At 33.1% G+C, this 21,897-nt stretch overlaps 2 protein-coding genes across 3 annotated transcripts; one reads left to right on the top strand and one right to left on the bottom strand.

The window, feature by feature from the left end:
* The first annotated feature begins 304 nt into the window (after positions 1–304).
* cdc26 (cell division cycle 26 homolog) lies at positions 305–3,333 on the top strand. The gene is made up of 3 exons (XM_051109230.1): positions 305–379; positions 849–954; positions 2,959–3,333. The coding sequence occupies exons 2-3, from the start codon at positions 874–876 to the stop codon at positions 3,142–3,144; spliced, it is 267 nt and encodes an 88-aa protein (XP_050965187.1). The 5' UTR covers positions 305–379; positions 849–873; the 3' UTR covers positions 3,145–3,333.
* Positions 3,334–3,423: 90 nt separating this feature from the next.
* Positions 3,424–21,516, bottom strand: slc31a1 (solute carrier family 31 member 1). 2 transcript variants are annotated; one of them, XM_051109219.1, is made up of 5 exons: positions 21,365–21,516; positions 10,663–10,802; positions 10,411–10,483; positions 8,509–8,677; positions 3,424–4,985 (listed from the first exon to the last, which is right to left on the bottom strand). In XM_051109219.1, exons 2-5 carry the CDS (start codon positions 10,777–10,779, stop codon positions 4,784–4,786), a joined length of 561 nt encoding a protein of 186 aa, XP_050965176.1. In that variant the 5' UTR covers positions 10,780–10,802; positions 21,365–21,516; the 3' UTR covers positions 3,424–4,783. The 2 variants fall into 2 exon arrangements, with proteins under 2 accessions (XP_050965176.1, XP_050965177.1); XM_051109220.1 differs by lacking the exon at positions 21,365–21,516 and adding an exon at positions 13,159–13,382.
* Between the last annotated feature and the right edge of the window lie 381 nt (positions 21,517–21,897).

Below are 21,897 nucleotides of genomic sequence, written 5' to 3'. Positions count from 1 at the left end.
CTGGTTAGGCTGGGAGACCAGCTAAAACCAACTACTTCCAGCTTAAACCAGCTAAAACCAGCTGTTTTTTTTTTTTTTTTTTTTTCAGCAGGGTGTTTATTTACCTATTCTTAAACACCTTTTATTATTTATTTCTCAGTTTGGGTTTATTTATTAAATTCATTATTTATTTATTTATTTTTAAATATAGTTTTGGCGATCAAAACGCTTGATGATTAAATACCGATTTCTATTGTGTGTCTTTTTAACTAATTATAAACAGCAAAATTATTCTGAAACACAAAATATTATTCCACCTATCTTTCTTTTCTATGCGCTTCAACTACATTTCCCATGATTCCCTTTTGAACTTCCTATGGAGATAAAGCGTGTGATTGTGGTAAGTGGTGTGATGTGAAAGTCACATATTTTATTTTGAATCGTTTGCCATTAATCTGTCATGTTGAATAAACTAAACGACAGTCGTCATACTTCATTATTCTGCTGTTTGTGAATATTTAAGACTCGAGAGTTCAAAGCTTGTGAGCTAATTAGCATGTAGCTGCTAAACAATAACGTTATATTCCAGCAACAGGAGTCGATTTATTGAATTGGCTGTATATGTATCGCTTAGCGATGCTAAACTTTAAACATTGATATATGTGTTATGTATATAGATGTCGATATTGCAGTTATCGGTGATAGTAATTTCGTCAAAACTATGTCAACATTAATTTCCCCACAACAAATGTGAACTAGAGTTCACAGCATAATTAAAACAGGTTTATCCCACTGATATATAATACAATATATATATATAGCTAAGTGGTTTAGCTACAATAACTGCGTATGTTTTAACGGGTTTCCAGGCAACGAAAGGCCGGTGATGTGAAGATGCTGCGCAGGAAACCCACACGCCTGGAGCTCAAGCTCGATGACACGGAGGAGTTTGAAAGTGTCAAGAAAGAGCTGGAGGTAAAATTCAGACGATCTTCCAGTAACTTCAGTTAGGACTAAATGTTTAGGAGATGCTCTTTATATAAAATTGTTTACTGTAACCTAAACAATGCTTCAAGTCCTAGAAAAAGATGGGGTATGCACATTTTTCCTACGCTCCATGACGCTTTGTGTAAATCATTAAACTAACTTCTGTTAAACTGTAAACAATCAGTGAAAAGTTCACTCTATAAGCATTTAAAAAAAAAAACTGGGTACAATGAGGTGGCATTATTCTGCCTACCCTTCAAAAATTAAAATTAAATGTTTAAATGAAAATAAAAATTTTAATGTTAAAAACATTAACAAATTACTTTCAGTATGCCATGAAAACCCCTAAAAGCTTGATTATTTTCACAGCAATATTACAGACGTGCTAAATATCACTAGCAATATACTGTATGTCTATATTATGTAACATACGTTACCTTAATCAAAACACATTGAGTGGCAATATTTCAATTGAAGTGGGTCATTTTGACAGATAACATTTATTATATTTACCTGCCTTAGAAACATTACCTTAAACACTGCTAATAGGGATTACAAGTAAAAAGGGAAGACAATTACATTTTAAAGCATCCGTGTGAAAACAAACTTGGAAGGAGACGTGATGATTTGGGGAGAAAAACAGGTGATCATAGTGCATTCCAGTAAATTATTCATGGGATGTACACTGCTGTTCAAACGTTTGGGATCTGTAAGATTTTTGAAGGTTTTTAAAGAAGTCAAGGCTGCATTTATTTGATTAAAAATACAGAAGAAACAGTAATATTGTGAAATATTATTGCAGTTTAAAATAGTGGTTTTCTATTTTAATATACATTAAAATAGAACTGATTTCTGATTCTGATTCCTGTGATGCGAAGCTTAATTTTCAGCTCCATTACTACAGTCTTCAGGGTCACGTGATCCTTCCGAAATCATTCTAATATGCTAATTTACTAACAATGTTGGAACCATTTGTGCTACTTCTTTATTGGAACCTGTGCTGCTACTTTTCAGAATGTTTTGATGAATAAAATGTTAAAAAGAACAGCATTGATTTAAAATAGAAATCTTTTGTAGCAATATACACTACTGTTCAAAGTTTGTGATCAGGTAATTTCTTTCTTTCTTTGAAAGAAATTAATACTTTTATACAGCAAGGATGTGTTAAATTGATAAAAAAAAATAGTAAAGACCTATATTGTTAGAAAAGATTTCTATTTTAAATAAATGCTGTTCTTTATAACTTTTTATAATAAAAAAATATGAAAAAAGTATCATCGTTTCCAAAAAATATATTAAGCAGCACAATTGTTTCCAACACTGATAATATTGCAGCCTTTTAGAATGATTTCTGAAGGATCATGTGACACTGACGACTGTAGTAATGGCTGATTAAAATTTAACTTTGCATCAGAAACAAATGATATTTTAAAGTATATTAAAATAGAAACCTGTTATTTTAAATTGCAATAATATTTTTGATCAAATAAATGGAACTTACTGATCCCAGACTTTTGAATGCCAGTTTATATCATATTTGAAATCAGAAGAGCACACATGTACAATATATGTTGTCTTTTGCACATTGTTATAGCAGAATACAAAGGAAAAATTAAAATACTTAAGACATTTAACCCATTGCTCCTCCTTTGTATCCCTATCGGAATAAAAAGGTTATGTCAGTATGGTCAAGCAGGTCAACCACCTAAACTAGTTTAAACCAGCTAACAGTAATGAATCAACTACAGACACTGTGAAAACAATGTGAAAAAACATTGCAGTACCATCTGAGTTTGAGGAGGAAATGACAAGGGACAAAACAAATAGTAAGGATTTGATGAGCAGATTATAGCATTACAATTGGTCTCTATCATATTTCAGCAAATATGTGTGCCAAGATATACAACACGTGCTTCGTCAAAGAGAGTTTTTTGTGTAAGTAGATTAACCTCGTTTTAACAACTGCTACATTTCTTTCCCATGTTTGTCCAGAGTCGAAAGAAACAGAGGGACGAGGTGGATGTAGTTGGTGTCGCCACATCCAGCGAAATGAGCGGAGCGTCAGGTGGCGGCACGGACGGGAAGACCAGGGAGCAGATGATCCATGAGCGTATTGGTTACAAACCTCACCCAAAGCCTAACACACTACCATCGCTTTTTGGGAACCTTCAATTTTGACAATTTGCAAACATGAAAAATGGACTATAAAGGTCTTGAGAATCTGCATCACACACACACACATGATATTGCCTGACCTGAAACAGACTGAAAGCACATGCACTCTGGGTTTGGTTAGCTGTGTGTTTGTGATATCGGATTGCGAAGGACTATTTTTCTACTTGAGTTAATAAAATCTTGTTTGTTGGATGTAGGAAACTGTATCTTTTTTTGCTTCACCGTAAATACAAAAAGAACAAGAAAAACATTTCATAGGTTTATAAAGGAGATGGCCATGACAGCTGAAACCATACATCATTTATTCCTCATTTTCCTTATGATTACAGTATGGTTTATACTTCAAACTCTACAGACGTGACTAAACTGTAAACGGACTAAGAAATTTTAACACTGCCACAACATTGGAAATGAGGTTCAGTGCTTCTGTATAAGATCTTGTAGATGCAATGATGCAAACTCCACCTCTGTAATTAAGAATTGAACCTTAAATCCAACTTTACAAAAAGTGACAACTACTACAAAAAGGATGCGAATATATTTTCCAGAACAGTTTTTCTGCTTTTAACTAAAATTAAAAAAAAAAAAAAAAAAAGATTAGAAAATTACAGAGAGAAAATGATAAAGAAACAAGAAAACATTTAAACCCACATGGGCTTTAAAATATGTGGATTTGCAATTTTCTTAGTAAGAAATCCTGTGTGTTTACAGGTAATTGAGACACACTTTGGGCACTTTTATTGGGTCCCGTATGTAAAAGGCACACTCCTTTTAGTGAAGGAGTATAACTATCAATAAAATAAAACTCATATTCCAGGAGCCAGTAATTATCAGAGCAATGACTGTAACATTTTATCAGCTCATGATTTGCTCAACGTCACAAATGCGCCATAATTTTTCATTTAAAAATGATGATAACGTAAAAGGATCTACATAAAGATTGCCAAGAAGTACAATTACAGTCAAGTGTTACGAATATAAATTACAAAAAGAAATCTGTGACACTTGCATCAGATATAATTTATATTTCACCAATCTCCCCATATTTACTTAAAAGCACTCCAAAGGGAGCAAAGTTCAGCTTTAAACTCTGCAAACTCAAGAGTCCCAAAACCCCTCTTTCTTGTTCAAACATCATTCAGTTAAGTGTTTATGTCTAAACAATGGTCACTGGTTGTTAAGGGTTGTTTCTGCGTTTTGAAACACCTCACAATAACAACTTCAGAAGAAGAAAAAAAACACCCTCCCTCCATTAGTGCTTTTACATTGGGTCCACCAGATCACGAGTTTGATTTTTAGAGCCTACAGTCGCCCCTTTGGGTGTATGTCTTCCCTCATTTAAGGCAAAGGGTTTAGTGAGGCTCTATCACACTCAGAAGCACCGTCATGAAATAATCTGTAAGATTATAATCTGTGAGATGTGAATAACAGACTTAATTATTACAAATAATCTCAATCTTGACTCTCGGTACTATGGAGGTAGACTGTTAGGCTGTGGACACATATGATGTTACCAGGATGAGGGGTTGGGATATGAAATATGTTGGTAATTTGTATAAAATGAATCAAATGGAGCATTAAAACGAATATTTGCATGTTGGGATTGTGAAGTGGGTGTTTTTGTGGTCATACACAAGAGAGGTTAATGACAATGTTCCGTGATATCCACCACTACCGCCTTCTTCCAGCTGAAAAGGAAGTAGCCGAAGCCGGCGCCCGCCGCCACTGCGATGCACAGGTACCCGTTGTACGTCATGAACACCAGCATGAGAAAGTAACTGACCACCACTTGGATGATGTGAAGAAACGTCTGCAAAAAGTGGGCGAGACTCAGCATTCGTTGGCTGGAGGAGAGAACAGAACCAGGTGTTTATCTTATTACAGGATTACAAATGTCACGTCAGCTTTGTGAAGAACACCTGGGAAAAGCATGTTTGCCTCTTAGAGGTCACTTGTGTGGCAATGATTACATGCACGGGATGATTAAATCAGTGTAAACAGGCTTAAGGTTGATTTATGTTTGCTTGTTTTTCACTGACCTTATTCAAAAAGCGGTGATGAAAGAAAAATGTTTTCAGTCAGAGCTAGAGGTGTGCAAACCCAGGAGTTTTGAGAAAAACATTCCAGGATTTTCTCAATATAGTGGACTTCAATGGGGGCCAACGGGTTGAAGGTCCAAATTGCAGTTTCAGTGCAGCTTTAAACGGCTTTACACAATCTCAGTCGAGGAATACGCGTCTTACTTAGTGAAATGATTGGTCATTTTCTTAAAAAAATAAAAATAAAATAAAATAATAATTTATATACTTATATATATTATAAAACAAATAGCTCCGGTCCTTGATTCTGATTGGTTGAGCCACGTTCGGAGCTGTCATTAATTACTCTACAAACATAGGCTGCATCTTGATTCGCCCATTTATACTATGCCCTAAAAGTATGTTTTTGTGAAGAAAAAGTACATACTTTTGAGTATGTAGCAGAATAGTAGACAATAGGGATGCTCATTTTAACTGGTTAAACATCAGAAAGAATTTTGACTGATTAATTCAATCAGTTTAAACCAGGGGTGTCCAACCCTGTTCCTGAAGATTGACCTTCCTGCAGAGTTTAGTTCCAACCCTGATCAAACACACCTGTCTGTAATTATCAAGCGCTCCCTCAGATACTAATTAGCTTCCTAGGTGTGTTTGATCAGGGTTGGAGCTGAACTCTGCGGGAAAGTCAGTCTCCAGGAACAGGGTTGAGCACCCCTGGTTTAAACTGTTTAAAAGATTATTTAATTTTTTGTGGTAATATTTTAAAACGTTTGCTGGATGCTTAATTTTTTTTGCATTTTTAGGAGAAAAAAAGATAAATCACATAGGCTTAAGAGATTGTTGCATTTTATTATTACATCTAGAAATAGACCTGATACCGACATGAAATGTTTGCAAACACTATAAACAGGCTAGCCTATTTTAGTTACACACTCCACAAAAAATCCTTTCAATTTAACAATATTCAGAAAAGAACAAGAATGAAAAAAAAATGTAAGAAGCTAGGCTATATAAACAACAAGCCAAAACAAATTCATTTAGGCTAAAGCAAAACTAAAACTAACTTTGCGTCTCTCAAATGTTTCCATATTCAAGATGTATTTGAATGCCAAAATATTATTTATTATGTAAACCTAGTTTTGTAGCTTCACTTGCATTCCAATATTCACATAAAACAAATTGTTTGGCATTATATCACTGCAGTACATTGATAACGATTAAGCAGTGTGGTTTTTTCCATATTTGGCTGACTGTATATTATCATCACAATGTAAAGGCTGCATTGTCAAGTTAGCAATGCTGAATTGTGTGTTCAAAAAAATATATACATTTCATATTTTTTTTAGAAAATGACCAATAATTTTGGCTGGGATCATTAGAAGTCCTTTGAAGCTGCACTGAAACGGAAATTTGGACCTTCAACCTGTTGGCCACCACTGAAGTCCACTATGTGATGAAAAATCCTAGAATGTTTTCCTCAAAAAAACTTAATTTATAAACCTGAAGAAAGAAAGACATGAACATCTTGGATGACACAGGGGTGAGTAAATTATTAAAGGAGAACTCCACTTCCAGAACAACAGTTACAAATAATTTACTCACCTCATTGTCATCCAAGATGTTCATGTCTTTCTTTCTTCAGTCGTAAAGAAATTATGTTTTTTGAGGAAAACATTTCAGTATTTTTCCCCATATAATGGACTGATATGGTGCCCCGAGTTTGAACTTCCAAAATGCGGCTTCAAACGATCCCTAATGCGGTTGTAAATGATCCCAGCCGAGGAAGAAGGGTCTTATCTAGCGAAACGATTGGTTATTTTCATTAAAAAAAATACAATTTAAATACTTTTTATTCTTAAACGCTCGTCTAAGACAGTTAGGGTATGTCGTATGTTTTCTCCCTCAACTTAAAAAATCATTTCAAAATCATCCTACATCGCTGCAGAAGTTCCGACCCAGTCTTTACAAAGTGAACATGCAAAAAAGATCAAACACCCTTAACAAAAAAGGTAAAACAGCAATATAGGACGATTTTGAAGTTGAGGGAGAACATGACATGGGAGTTTTTCGACATACCCTGCACGGACTGTTTTTGTTCCTGTTCATGACAGTTAGGGTAAGACAAGACGAGCGTTTGGCATTAAAAAGTATATAAATTGTATTATTTTTATTAAAATAACCAATCACTACGCTAGATAAGACCCTTCTTCCTCGGCTGGGATCGTTTACAACTGCATTTGGGATCGTTTGAAGCCACATTTTGGAAGTTCAATCTTGGGGCACCATATCAGTCCATTATATGGAGAAAAATCCTGCAAGGTTTTCCTCAAAAAACAATTTCTTTACAACTGAAGAAAGAATGACATGAACATCTTGGATGACAAGGGGGTGAGTAAATTATTTGTAAATTGTTGTTCTGGAAGTGGACTTCTCCTTTAAGAAATTTTTATGCTAGAAGTAAACTAATGTACTAAGAAATTTGTATATCTAATATTTATTAATCTATATAAACAATATAAAGGCCAATTATTTTAATTATGCAAACAACATGTCTTAATGTTATGCTTATTTATGTACTATTTTTCCACATAAAAGTCCATAATGTGAGACAAAAAGTCATAAATCTGAACTTTGGCTTATCCCATAATTTTTGTAACTTTTTATCCCATTATGACTCATTTCATAATTAATAGGTCACTTTATTTTATTATCCCATTTTGACTTAGTATGTCAATTCTGGCTTTATTGTATTAAGACTTTATCTCATTATTATGATTTTCTTATTTTATAATTATGACTCAGAATGCCATATGTATGTCTTTTTAATCTCATAACTTTGGTTTCTTTTATCATAACTTATTATGTCATAATTATGATTTTTTTCTTTTGTGGCAGAATGGGCTTCCAAACACCCCAACCCAACAGATCAAACAAATCTGTTTTACTTTGGGTTCATTTTCCCATGAATTGATATACTGGGCACACACATTTTAGTTTTAAAATTGGACAGTACCAGTTGGGTGAGGCTAATAATCACATTTATGGACCAATTTCAAGCTTTAAAACGTAAAGGTCAACCTGCAATTGCTTTCACAACCCATTTGACTTTTATGATGTCACGTAGTTCACGTGAAACATGGGATGCAAAGTGATCATACCATATCGCAACAGAACACACATGGCCTGATAACTGCTGAAAGTAAAAGTCCCTTAAAGGTCAAGAAAGATTACAAAGATATTATTGTGTACTGATAAATCAGTCACAAAAACCAGGACGGATCACCAAGACTTTAACACTCCTGAAAACGTGAGTACTCCATTCACTGACCCGACTGTTTTGTGTGTCTCCATGAGCACGGTGCCGTCAGCTCCTGGAACAGGCATGGAGTTGTAGCGCACGTTCACTTGATTCCTTCTCAACAGGACTTCCCGGCCGATCTTCAGACCCTCGTAGAACGCAGCCAGCAAGAACACACCAATGCACGCACCAACCATTTCTAAAGACGAGGATGAAAGTAGGTTGAAACCAAAGAAACATTAAATTGTTATCTACTTTATCTTAATATCCCAGTGCAATTGGGACTTACAAAAATATTCTGCTTTGTTTTCAAAATTCAGATGCATTAACAAGTACAATCTAGTAAAACCTGTGTAACCAGTACACTTGCTTTTTAGGGTATCATATCACAAAGAACACCACTGTTTTACGTTTAATAAACATTAAACAACCAATTCAGTGGAGTTTGGCAAGTTACTGCATTAAGCCAATGCTTATTTGCATGAAATGTTACCTTGAAATTAATTTAACATGACTGGATAACATTATTGTTTTGTCACTGCAAATTACTGCCAGTGTGAAGAACTTTGAAGTACACAGTTCACCCAAAAATAAAATAATGCCATCATTTCATGTCGTTCTAAACCTGTACAAAATTTGCAAAACACACACACACACACACACACACACACACACACATAAAAAAGATATTTTGAAGAATGTAGGAAACTGAACACTGGAGGCCATTGATTTCCAATGTATGGACAAATACGTCTTTTTGATATATATAAAAAAACAAAACTACTTAAAATATCCATATACCAAAGAAGAAACAGAGTCATACAGTTTGGAAGGACGTGTGAGAGGAATTTATTTTTCAGTCATAAATATGAAATTTACAGTATAAGGTATAACCACTGAATTTGACAAAATTTGGATTAATACGTTAAAATACAGATGTGCACTTAATCAAAGCACGATATAGACTGGTGTCTGTGGATATTACACCACGAAAAGACATTTGTGAACCTGGACCACAATTTTTTTTTAAAATTGAGATTTATGCATCATATAAAAGCTGAATAAATAAACTTTTCATTGATGCATGGTTTGTTAGGATAAGTATTTGAAAATCTGGAATCTGAGGGTGCAAAAAAAATCTAAATATTGAGAAAATCGCCTTTAAAGTTGTCCAAATGAAGGCCTAAGCCAGGGGTGCCCAACCCTGTTCCTGGAGATCAACCTTCCTGCCCAGTTTAGTTCCAATCCTGATCAAACACACCTGTCTGTACTAATCAAGTGCTCCTTCAGATCTTAATTAGCTGGTTCAGGTGTGTTTGATCAGGGTTGGAGCTGAACTCTGCAGGAAAGTCGATCTCCAGGAACAGGGTTGAGCAGCCCTGGTCTAAGCAATGCATATTGCTAATCAAAAATTAAGTTTTGATATATTTATGGTAGGAAATTTACAAAATATCTATATGGAACATGATCTTTACTTAATATCCTAACGATTTCTGGCGTAAAAGAAAAATCGATAATTTTGACCCATACAGTGTATTGTTGGCTATTGCTACAAATATACCCATGCTACTTTTTTGTGGTTCAGGGTCACATTTATTATTATACTTGCATATGACAGAAATGTATCACTTTTGTACAACACAATGTTCTTCAATAACAATAATAACAGTACTTTTTATTAAATAAAGAATTTATGGAATTTTTCATCCCAGTTTTAATTTGAACTTTAAATGGTAAACCTCTCGTGCAGCACTTTGTTTGCCAAAAAAAAGGAAATAATTTTCCAGTTTTCATTTGATTATATTCTGAAAGATTAAATTGTTCACGTATTGTGTGTTCATTTAATTCCCACTGTCTGTTGATAATAAATTTGTAGTAATTCATAAAACAGAATCCAAAAATTTAAACAATACATTTAAAAAAGCATCTTACCTCCTGGTGTGTTGATGACCAGCCCAGCGAATAGCAGCTCCACATTTTTGCAGCCAAAGTAGAAGGTCATTTGCTGAAGGAATAAATGAAGCAATGATTTCATTCTGTTTTCCCATTTTAAAAAAAGCAATTCTAATAAGCAACACTCTGGCTTTCAATGAACAACTTTAAACAAGCAAATAACATGATCATGTCTTGGAGTACTTGTCTAAATGCTAACACAGAGGCATAATGAACTGCAGGTTGTCTCACCATCATCATCATGTGATCCCCATGGCCTTGTTCAGGGGGCGTCATATTGGTCCCATGGTGGTCTGTGATAGCAGACGACGTTGTTGGGTGCACATGGTGAGTGTGTGAATGTGACATATTTATCTCACTGCACAGAGGTTCTGGGGAGAAATCAGAGCACAAACATTCTTAAAGATCTTCTCAAAAGAAGTTATGAGTTCTTCAGCGTATTCATTTACTTTTCTGCTAAATGAAATGAGCAGAACATACTACAGCTGAGTTACACTTGAATGTGGATCAAGGAAGTAGATTTTCAGTTGGTATGATTAAAGACATACGTGACCCTGGACCACAAAACCAGTCGTAAGTAACACGGGTATATTTGGAGCAATAGCCAACAATACATTGTATGGGTCAAAATTATATTTTTTTCTTTTCTGCCAAAAATCATTAGGATATTAAATAAAGATCATGTTCCATGAAGATATTTTATACATTTCCTACCGTAAATATATCAAAACTTTATTTTTATATAGGAATATGCATTGCTAAGAACTTCATTTGGAAAGCTTATTTCTTCAGTTTTCAGCTGATGCATGAATCTCAATTTGAAAAAAATTGACCCTTATGACTGGTTTTGTGGTCCAGGGTCACATACAGGAGTTTGGTACTATGAACTTGCAGGTGCCATTCAAGGATAATCTGTAAAATCCTGATCTGCAGGTTAAAACAAGCAGCCAGAAATAGCCTACAGCTGCCCTGAAGAGTATTCGGATACTTAAATATCTGGATATCATTGCATTATGTAAAAAAAAAATATATACATATATATTAAACTAGGTTGCATCTAAGTGCAAACAAATGCTGATGTTTTTTTTTTCCCCTCAGAAATAACATCCGAACAATGACTTTTAATCAACTGGTGTAACAGTAATTTTTAATGGATATATTAAAGGGCTAATTCACTCAAAAATGAAAATTCTTTATTCATCCTGAAGTTGTTTTAACCTGAAATGCATCTCTGAAACACAAAGATATTTTTAATGACATCTGAGAGATTTCCATCCCTCCAAAACACTGACACCTCAAAAAAGTTCAAAAGACATCTTAAGATTCCATCTTAGAAGTCCATGTCTGAAGAGTTGAGTTATCACTTTATACAAAAGATAGTTAAAAGGTAAAAAAGTTTTATTAAAAATATAAATCGGATCAGGTTCTATTTTTTGCATTTGCGCATCCATAGCGAGCATTTTGATGGAAAAGGCGCACACGAAAATTTCGGACACAGTGTGCTTTTATACAAACTGTTATTTAATAAGTTTTAGGACAACATGATGGTGAGTAAATTATGACAATTTGCAATTGTGGGTGAACTAACCCTTTAAGAGTCAGTTATCTCACAGAATAACCACCGGTACAGGTTATCACATTAAAACTATAAGAGTGATCCACTAATGTTTGACAGCCAGAAAGTGTCACAATATGTTCTTTTCTGGAATGTAATTTTTGTAAAATAAATCTTTTTTAATAACATTAGTTTATTTGTGCTTTTATTTGAGTTTAATAAATGTTACTTGATTTTATATTTTGTAATTATTTTTAGTAACCACAAACTTCTTAGGGTCTCTAAGTGAAGTCCCTGGTTATTTTCAGTTTGTAATAAGTGTTCAAATTCTGACAAAAGGAATAACAGATACAAGAGACCTTCACTAATCGAATGGCCCGACAACCCTAGGCAATTCACTTCGACAACATCGTCCGGATAATCAAATACGTATCTCTGTAAAACAATTACTTTCCCCATTAAGCAACAAACATGCTTTTCTAAAGGTTTGGGACAGCCTCAGGGGTAAAACACGCATCACACATGGCTGTATGTGACATACATCAGACCAATGAGTGAGATTTATCTATACTCTCTGTACCAACCATTAGTCAGTGGACACTTGGCTACTCTTTTACAAGTCTGGAATAAAATTTTCCCTCAAGTCTGGAATAAACTTTTCCCTCATAATTAGGTCAAAACTAGGTCAGATAGGAGGAATGAAAGAAGAGGGAAAACAAGTCAAAATGTACACTCTGAAAAATAATCTTCATAATCACGGTCCAGACAATGTGCGCTGTTGTCAAGTAAAAAAAAAACGGATCATGTGACTGCTCTTATAGCCTACACAATGTCTACACACTTGTTAAAAGTTATACGTTTTTAAGTACAAAAAAAATAAATAAATAAAATTTTCAGATTAATAGTTAAGTTGTCCCAAAATGTTTTAGGTCATGTATCTTGGTATTGTTTAAATTACCATGTAAGTACTATGGTATATAGTTAGTACTATGGTATTACCACCTGAGATATCATGGACGGCTTGTAAACATGACTAAATATTTGCTAAATGTTGCATTCATTTGTTTCTGTCATTAAACAATCTAATACAAAAAATCTGACTGCCGAATACAAAACAAAACAAAGTTAAACAAAATTTAATCCAATGAAGAATTTCTCCAGAAATAACTCACCCAAGCAAAATCTGTCACCTCTCTTAGTTGGCTTCCTTGGTTTCTTAAGGGAGTTACTTTTTGTTTGGCACTACAGAAATGTGCAATGCCTGTCAGTCTTTTCTTCTATCTCTCAGCAAACAGGTGCAATTAACTTGCAAAGTGCAGCACGACAGGGGTACTGTTCAGGAACAGCAGTAGGAGTGTAGCGTGTGGCTCGCTGTGTTGCACTGACTACTCATGTGACCTCTCATCTGCTTTTCATTTCCCTCTTCTGCCATTAATCCAATCACAAGGTTTTAACCACACCCACAAAACCTACTGGCTTAAAAAAAAAAAAAAAGCCCTCATCTCTTCAATCACTCTTGCTCACTACAAAGTTCCAGTCAAAAGTTTGGACAAAATGCTAATTCATCAAAATTATGATTTTAATAACACTAATGGAAGTAAGGTAATTATGTCATATGGAAGCCAGTTTCTACCACCAAATAAAAAAAAAAAAAAAAAAAAAAAGGTGAATTTTTCTCTCACAATTCTGTTCACAATTGTGAGAGTTTATATCTTTTTTTCTCTGAATTCCAAAATGTAAACCTGCAATTGCAAGAAAAAAAAAAAAAAAGTGTAAATTGCAAAAGGTAAACTCGCAATTGTGAGATCTCACAATTCTGAGAAAAAAAAAATGATTAAAAAAATATATATATAAAAAAAAAAAGTTTCTCTCTCGCAATCCTGACTTTATAATATGCAATTGTAAGTTAGAAAGACTGAATTGGGAGATTTTTATATTGAGTTTATATCTCACTGTTCTGAGAAAAAATAATAATCAGAATTGCAAGATATAAACCTAATTACAGGAAAAAAAGTCAAAATTGCAAGATATAAATGCACAATTAAAAGAAAAAAAGTTAGACTTGCAAGACAAACTCACAGTTACAAGAAAAAATTCTGAATTAAAGTACGAATTGCAAGATATAAACTCAGTTACAAGAAAAAAGTATGAATTGCGAGATATAAATGCACAATTAAAAGAAAAAAGTTAGAATTTCAAGATATAAATTTGCAATAAAAAAAAAAAAGTCAGAATTGTGAGATATAAACTCAATTACAAGAAAAAAGTCTGAAATGCGAGTTATAAACTCGAAATTACAAGAAAAAAGTTAGACTTGTGAGATATACACTCACAATTATAAGAAAAGTCTTCATTGCAAGATATAAACTTGCAATTACAAGAACAAAGTTAGAATTCCAAAATGTAAATTTGCAATGCAAGAAAAAAAGAATTATGAGATATAAACTTGCAATTGCGAGAAAGTGTAAATTGCGAGACGCACTCACGATTGCGAGAAAAGTCAAAGGTTCTCAGAATTGCATGTCAAAGTCAAAATTGTGAGAAATAAACTTGCAATTGTAAGAAAATTGTCTTTTTTTTCTTAGAATGGATTTTATAACTCATAATTGCGAGTTTACATCTCACAACTCTGAGAAGAAAAAGTCAGAATTGCAAGATATAAACAAGCAATTACAAGCAAAAAAAGGGTTAGAATTCCGAGACATAAACTCGCAATTGCAAGTAAAAAGTAAAAATTGGGAGAAAAAAATAAGCTGTAAATTATGAGATGTAAACTTGCAATTATAAGAAAGTCAAAACTGTTTTTTTTTTTTCCCCACAGAATTGCATGTTATAAAGTCAGAATTGTGAGAAATAAACTTGCATTTGTAAGAAAAAAAAAATTTCCTCAGAATTGGACTTTATAACTGGCAATTGCAAGTTTATATCTCACAATTCTGAGAAGAAAAAGTCAGAATTGCAAGATATAAACATGCAATTACAAGCAAAAAAAAGGGTCAGAATTCTGAGGCATAAACTCGCAATTGCAAGAAAATAGTAAAAACTGCAAGATATAAACTTGCAATTGCGAGAAAAAATAAGCTGTAAATTATTAGATGTAAACTTGCAATTATAAGAAAGTTAAAAGGCAACTTTTTTTTTTTTCCCCCGCAGAATTGCATGTTATAAAGTCAGAATTGTGAGAAATAAACTTGCAATTGTAAGAAAAAAGTATTTTTTTTCCTCAGAATTGGACTTTCTAACTGGCAATTGCAAGTTTATGTCTCACAATTCTGGGAGGAAAAGTCAGAATTAAGAGATTTAAACTTGCAGTTGCTGAGAAAATGTCAGATTTGTGCGATTAAAAGTTGCAGTTACCTTGTTTACCTTGGCCTCCATAATGCGGTACCCAAAAATGTCAAGTCAAAACTTAGCTGATAGAAAAATTAATTATCAGAAAAGTTTACATCTCACAAATGTCTCATTGTGTTTAACATTATTGCGTCAAATGTATGTCGACACTTGAAAAACAATTTTGAAAAAACTTTCTGTCAAGAAAAAAAAGTGTTAAAAAAATGTGGTTTGACATGAAAGAATTACACTAGCATCCATATGCATATGTTTCTCCCATCAAAGGGTTTCAAGGGTATGTCAAATCTGACTTACATTACGAAAATTTTTCACTGTCATAAGTATTTTTGTCTTTTGCGATACATTAAAACGATGACGTCTTATTCTGCTATTTTTATATTACTGCAAACTTTTGCACATTTTTACTCTCTCCATACCAGATCAGAGTAAATGGTGAATAAAAACACAAAACTTGATTTCTCTGTGCAAATTATAACCTTTCCTCACCAGTCATAATGCAACACTGCTTGAGTATGTGCGTTTTAAGAAAAACTTTATCAATGTTCAAAGAACAGCTCTGAGTATTGTTCAACCATACAAGGGATTATGTGCTGTGTGCTTGTTCCCATAAAGATAAACAACAGACAGTAAGAAAACAAAAAGGGAGGGTATGAGAAAGAGATCACAAATTGAATGTTGCGCCTGAGTGTTAAATATTTGCACAGCTATTTCAACTAATTATATTAACTTGTTTATGTCTAAATCATTACCTACAAAATGATTGTATCAATGATCTATAGAGTGCGTGGATAAAGGACAAGGATTTGGTCAATCATTACTGATCGTTATGATGTTCAAATCGCATTAACCTTCTCATTGGCAGGTCATAAAACAAAAATGCAAGCAAATGAATGTGCAGGGGGCCACATGGACCAGCATTAACGGTGTTCACTAGTACTAGTAGAGTAATCTACCAGCTATAGTGCAGAGGTCAGGATGAGGTACAAAGAGCAACTGAGCACCAGCTGACTCACACAGAACATTTCAAAATTTCACAACAGCCAACAAGTCAAATGTTGAATTTTAAAGGAGAACTCTACTTCCAAAACAAAGATTATCATATAATGCACTCACCCCCTTGTCATCCAAGATGTTCATGTCTTTCTTTCTTCAGTCGTAAATTTAAATACTTTTTAATCTCAAACGCTCGTCTTGCCTTTCTTTCCCTGAACTCTGGGTGTATTCTGGTTCAAGACAGTTACATCGTATTTTCTCCCTCAACTTCAAAATTCATTTCAAAATCATTCTACATCGCTGCAGAAGTACCGACCCAGTGTTTGCAAAGTGAACATGCAAAGAAGATCAAACACCCTTAACAAAAAAGGTAAAACAGCGATATAGGACGATTCTGAAGTTGAAGGAGAACATGAGATGGGAGTTTTTCGACATACCCTAACTGTCATGAACCGTAACAGTCCAGGCAGAGTAAGACAAGACGAGCGTTTGGCATTAAAAAGTATATAAATTGTATTACTTTTAATGAAAATAACCAATTGTTTCGCTAGGTAAGACCCTTCTTCCTCGGCTGGGATCGTTTACAACCGCATTTGGGATCGTTTGAAGCCGCATTTAAACTGCATTTTGGAAGTTCAAAATCAGGGCACCATATTGGTCCATTATACGGAGAAAAACGCTGAAATGTATTCCTGAGAAACTATTTCTTTATGACTGAAGACAGACATGAACATCTTGGATGACAAGGGGGTGAGTACATTATTTGTGAATTGTTGTTCTGGAAGTGGAGTTCTCTTTTAATGTTGATTTTGTTTGGTTAGTTAGCCAAACAAGTCACAATGAATGCAGAAGAGGAAACCCTTTTGATTCTGACAAATATTTTTCGTGCAAGTTTAGTCCCAAGAAAAAAAGCCTATAAACCATGTGGGAAAGACCTGAAGAATGTGGGAACAGTTCTGCTCCACAGTTACAGTACTCTCAGCAAACATCCATCTGCACTAAAATCATCTGTTGCCGCCACAACATATTTTATAAAAAAGGCAAGAGTGTGTCATATCCTACCACTAAATTGAAAGAAAAAAGGTACACGGAAATAGTAACACTTTTTTTCCGTCAGTTTGTTTTGAAAAAGTACGAGGTCAAAATTAAAAATCAATAAAGACATGCATGGATTTAGTCCAAATAAGATCAAAAACATGCATTCAGAAAACAGACAGGGTGAACTTTTATTTCACGCTGACTTGATGCTGATAAAATAGAGTCTGTTTTTAAGCTTATTCTTATGTTTTGCATTGTGACAAATAAATACATGAAAAATAAATATACTAAAATGTATTTAAAATACATTTATTTCATGCCAAGTATACTAAAAATACATTTACATATTATTTACTCTGAAATTGTACTTTAAATGGTATATTTAAAGTGCATTAAGTACAACATTTTGATTTAATACACTTTAATTGTGCAGAAGTAGTGCTTAAGTCCAACTACATTGATTGTGCTAAACTGAAACTACTGCAAGTATACTTTAGGTACACTTTAAATATCTTGCATTTAAAGACCGATATTATTTAACGATCATACAGTCCTTATCAATAGTGACATGAAACATATTTTAGGCTTAATATTAAGAAATGTGTATTGTGCACAAGCAGTACTCCAACTAAAGTTTAATTACAATTTTATATCAATAAGTCTCAAGCAATATATCAGTAAATATGTAAACAAACGTGAACTATACTTAGTATACAAAATATTAATAATTTTAATAATGTACATTTTGTTATTTACATATTGGTTTTTGTGGTGATTTGAAATTATTTTTACAGTTTTAAAAATATTTAAAAATGTTTTGGATTAAAAAAAAACGCATCAAGATCAGACTTCAGACTTGAATGTTACATTTTTCACTTGACTCTGGTGTGAAACATGACCTAGACATTTGTTTGTAAGATTCACCCTAAAAGAATTCAGAATGAATGTTAAAAATGCATCAAACAGGTTTGAGCTGTAATGCTAAAGATTAAATTAAAAATGAAACAAAATGTACTCTTGGCACTCAATCATTTGAGAACGACCATGTGTCAGTGAAACGCATTTCAGTTTAAAAAACAAAAACGAAACAATGCCCTAGTCTCTGTTTTAGAAACCAATATAGTTATCAGGATGATTCAACACAGAAAGCATATTGCAAAATCACATATGAATTTATTCATTCATATATTTTTAAATGTCAAGCTCGTTTTTTTTTTTTTTTAATCTGTAGCCTGTATCCAATTACCAACTTAAGTGAGCTGATTATAAAAAAAAAAAATAATAATAAATTCAAATGAATTTAATCACTTTACACCGTGGAGTCAGTGACACACAGACAGTCTGAAGAGAGAAACTTTAGAGGCTTTTATCTGCAAGTGTCTAATGATGTCAATAAAAACTGTCCAATCAAGTAAAAGAGACAGTATGAGGTAGTGTTACCCTGACCTGCGACTGCACTTTCATACAGATCCAAATCACCCGTTTACATAAGAGTAATTCCTAAGAGATGTAGAAAAACACAAGATAACAAGATAACATATACCAAATAGTTTTATGGTATTACTAAAGTCTGAAAAAACAGTCTACATCATTGACATTCTCGACAATGCAGATGAAATATAGCACAAGACCCCATCCAACAAGGGGCGCAGGGTTTCAATACCTGGTTTTCTGGTTCAGCAAAACAATCAACCTATAAATAAACACACACAATGAATACAGGGACATTCCTTTCCCCACTTTTGATACTAACTTCCTCCTAAAAGAAAAAAAAGGCTGTGTCCAGGAACAAAAGCAAGTTATGAGAAAGTAAACAGTTTTTTTCCTTGTAGTCTAACAATAGAGTTGTGTAGCTCTTTGTTACAACGGACTTATCTTCATTTTTTTTTTTTTACTTATTCACGCAATCCTATCAGATCCAGGTGACAGATTGAACATGACAAAAACAAAGGACCAGTGTCTTTCTTTCCAATGAAAACAACAGAGATTGGCATTAAAAAAAATATTGACAACTCCAGTCCTCATTCAGTTCCATTGCATTTCATTCAGTGGTTCTTAACCAGGGCTGACTTTAAAAGAAAGGTTTTTAATATATTTTAAAATATTATTTATTCCTGTGATGCAAAGCTGAATTTTCATCAGCTATTACTCCAGTCTTATTATAATATTTTTGGAACCTGTGATACTTTTTCAAAATTCTCTGGCGAATGAAAAAGTTAAAAAGAACAGCATTTATTTTTTTTAAAAACTTTTCTAACAATACAAGTCATTGCTGTCACTTTATATCAATTGAATACATCCTTGGTGAATAAAAGTATTAACTTCTTAAAAAAAAAAAAGAAAGAAAGAAAGAATAAAAATGTACTGACCACAAACTTTTAAATGCTAGTTTATATTGTTAAAAAAGATTTATATTTTAAATAAATGCTGTTCTTTTTAACTTTTTATTTATTAAAGAATCCTGAGTTTATCACAGGTTTCAACAAAATATTAAAAATAACATTGATAATAAATCAGCATATTAGAATGATTTCTGAAGTATCATGTGACACTGAAGACTGAAGTTATGATGCTGAAAAATTAAGTTTTCAATCACAGGAATAAATTATATTTTAAAATATATTCACATCGAAAACAGTTATATTACACTGAAATAATATTTCACAATAGTACTGTTTTTTCAGGATTTTTTAATCAAATAAATGAGCATAAGACAAGTTTTCTTACTCAAACTTTGAGTAAAAAATATCTGTAAAAATTCTTAGCCTTAATCCTTATCCAGTAAATCACGAGCCTTTGAATATTGTTGACACTGGGGGGGCCTTACAGTCAAAAAGGTTGAGAACCGTGGGTTTACATGCACATTAGAAAGCTGTTATTACAAGAAAGCTGCTTAAAGCAAAAGCAGGATTCATTTATATGCACTGTGTTAGCAGTGTGCACTTAAACACATTCAGCTCAGTTGGTAACCAGCTTTCTCCCCACGCTGTTTATCCGGTCTTTTTCACACGCATACCACAAATGTAAGAATGTTGTTTACGCATTTACATGACCATAAGCCACAGTTGGATTTACATTATTTTTCACAGAATGCTGCTTTCTGCAAATCCTGTAACAATGTGGTTATTGTTAACTAAAAATAAAAATTTAATGAATAAAAATAATTAAATTAAAAAGTTAACTAAAGTAAAGCTGAGGTAAGATAAAGAAATAAATATAAATATAAATAAACATTTATATTTATTTATAAAATATACTTTTTTTTTTTTTAAATGAAACTCTTATTTTAAAAAGTGCTTTGGTTACTAACTGAAATAAAACGTTGGTTTAAATGACTAAAACCAACACTTAAAATATATACGTACATAAATAGAACAATGAAAAATACTAACATAAAAAAAGCATGATTTAAGACAACTATATAACAATAAAAGGCTATTTAAAACAATGCATAATTACTATATTACCATTTATAGTTAAAATGTTAAAATAACACTGCCCTGGAATATGTAAAAGGTTTGTTACACAAAAAAGAGAAAGCCTTATGGATTGGGAAAGAATTTTCATCTTTAGCTTTAATCTTTGTTCAAGGGCACATTTAATTATACATCAGCACATCAGATTGATATCAGTTTAGGACTGATATCAAGAATATTAAACACGAAAACACTGAGCACAACAACCACGTCCCGCATGAACAACTATTTTGACAATATTAACCAGTACATCTGCCCTGATACTTTACTATCTGATGTAGATGTAGATTATCAGACCAGCATTTACGCTGAATAACCGACTACAGGTACAACTCATTTAGATATTTTCATCCACTGTTAAGTAGGAATCATTACCAAAATCTTGTTAATGTTAACTATCTACAAAGACGAGCCAGAGTGAATGAGAGCCGAACTGCAAATGTCTCCTCAGAGGTCACAGCAACACAGATTACAGGGTAAAAAACTACTTAACTGAAGCAAAGAGTCACATAAACCTCACCTCGACAGCATGCGACGAATGCGTCTACAGGTTTACTTTCGTGTTTCTGATATTACCTAGAAATCATCAGTTGTGGAACTAGAATTAATCACTTAAATCATTACACTGTGCAGCAGCGGGATGCACCGATTCGGTGGAATAAAACTTGTGAAGTCAGCTACAACGCAGGATCTAATTCAAAATAAAAATCTACAGTAAAAGTCCCTTCGTCTTAACGTGAACGATTCAGTGTTTTTATTAGCATTTTATGTGCTAGTCGTTTAAATCAATACAAATACAGACACACAAAATTAAAATGCTATTATTTGTAGCATTTTTTTTTTTTTTAAAAAATGTATTTTTAATAATATTATTTTTAGAGCAAAAGTAAGAAACATTACAAACTTGTTATCGCCTCTAACCTGGTAAAGAAATTGAAAAAAAAAAACACAAAAAGAAAACCTTTTCCATCAGTATTTTATTTTTTACCACTGATTAACAATAATCATGGATTGTCTATTCTATTTAATAATGAAACGTAAAGATAATTTAAA

This window comes from Labeo rohita, chromosome 5, assembly GCF_022985175.1.
Source record: "Labeo rohita strain BAU-BD-2019 chromosome 5, IGBB_LRoh.1.0, whole genome shotgun sequence".
Taxonomy (NCBI): Eukaryota; Metazoa; Chordata; class Actinopteri; order Cypriniformes; family Cyprinidae; genus Labeo; species Labeo rohita.
Note: the sequence above shows the minus strand (reverse complement) of the source record. Positions and strands in the feature narration are given on the sequence as shown.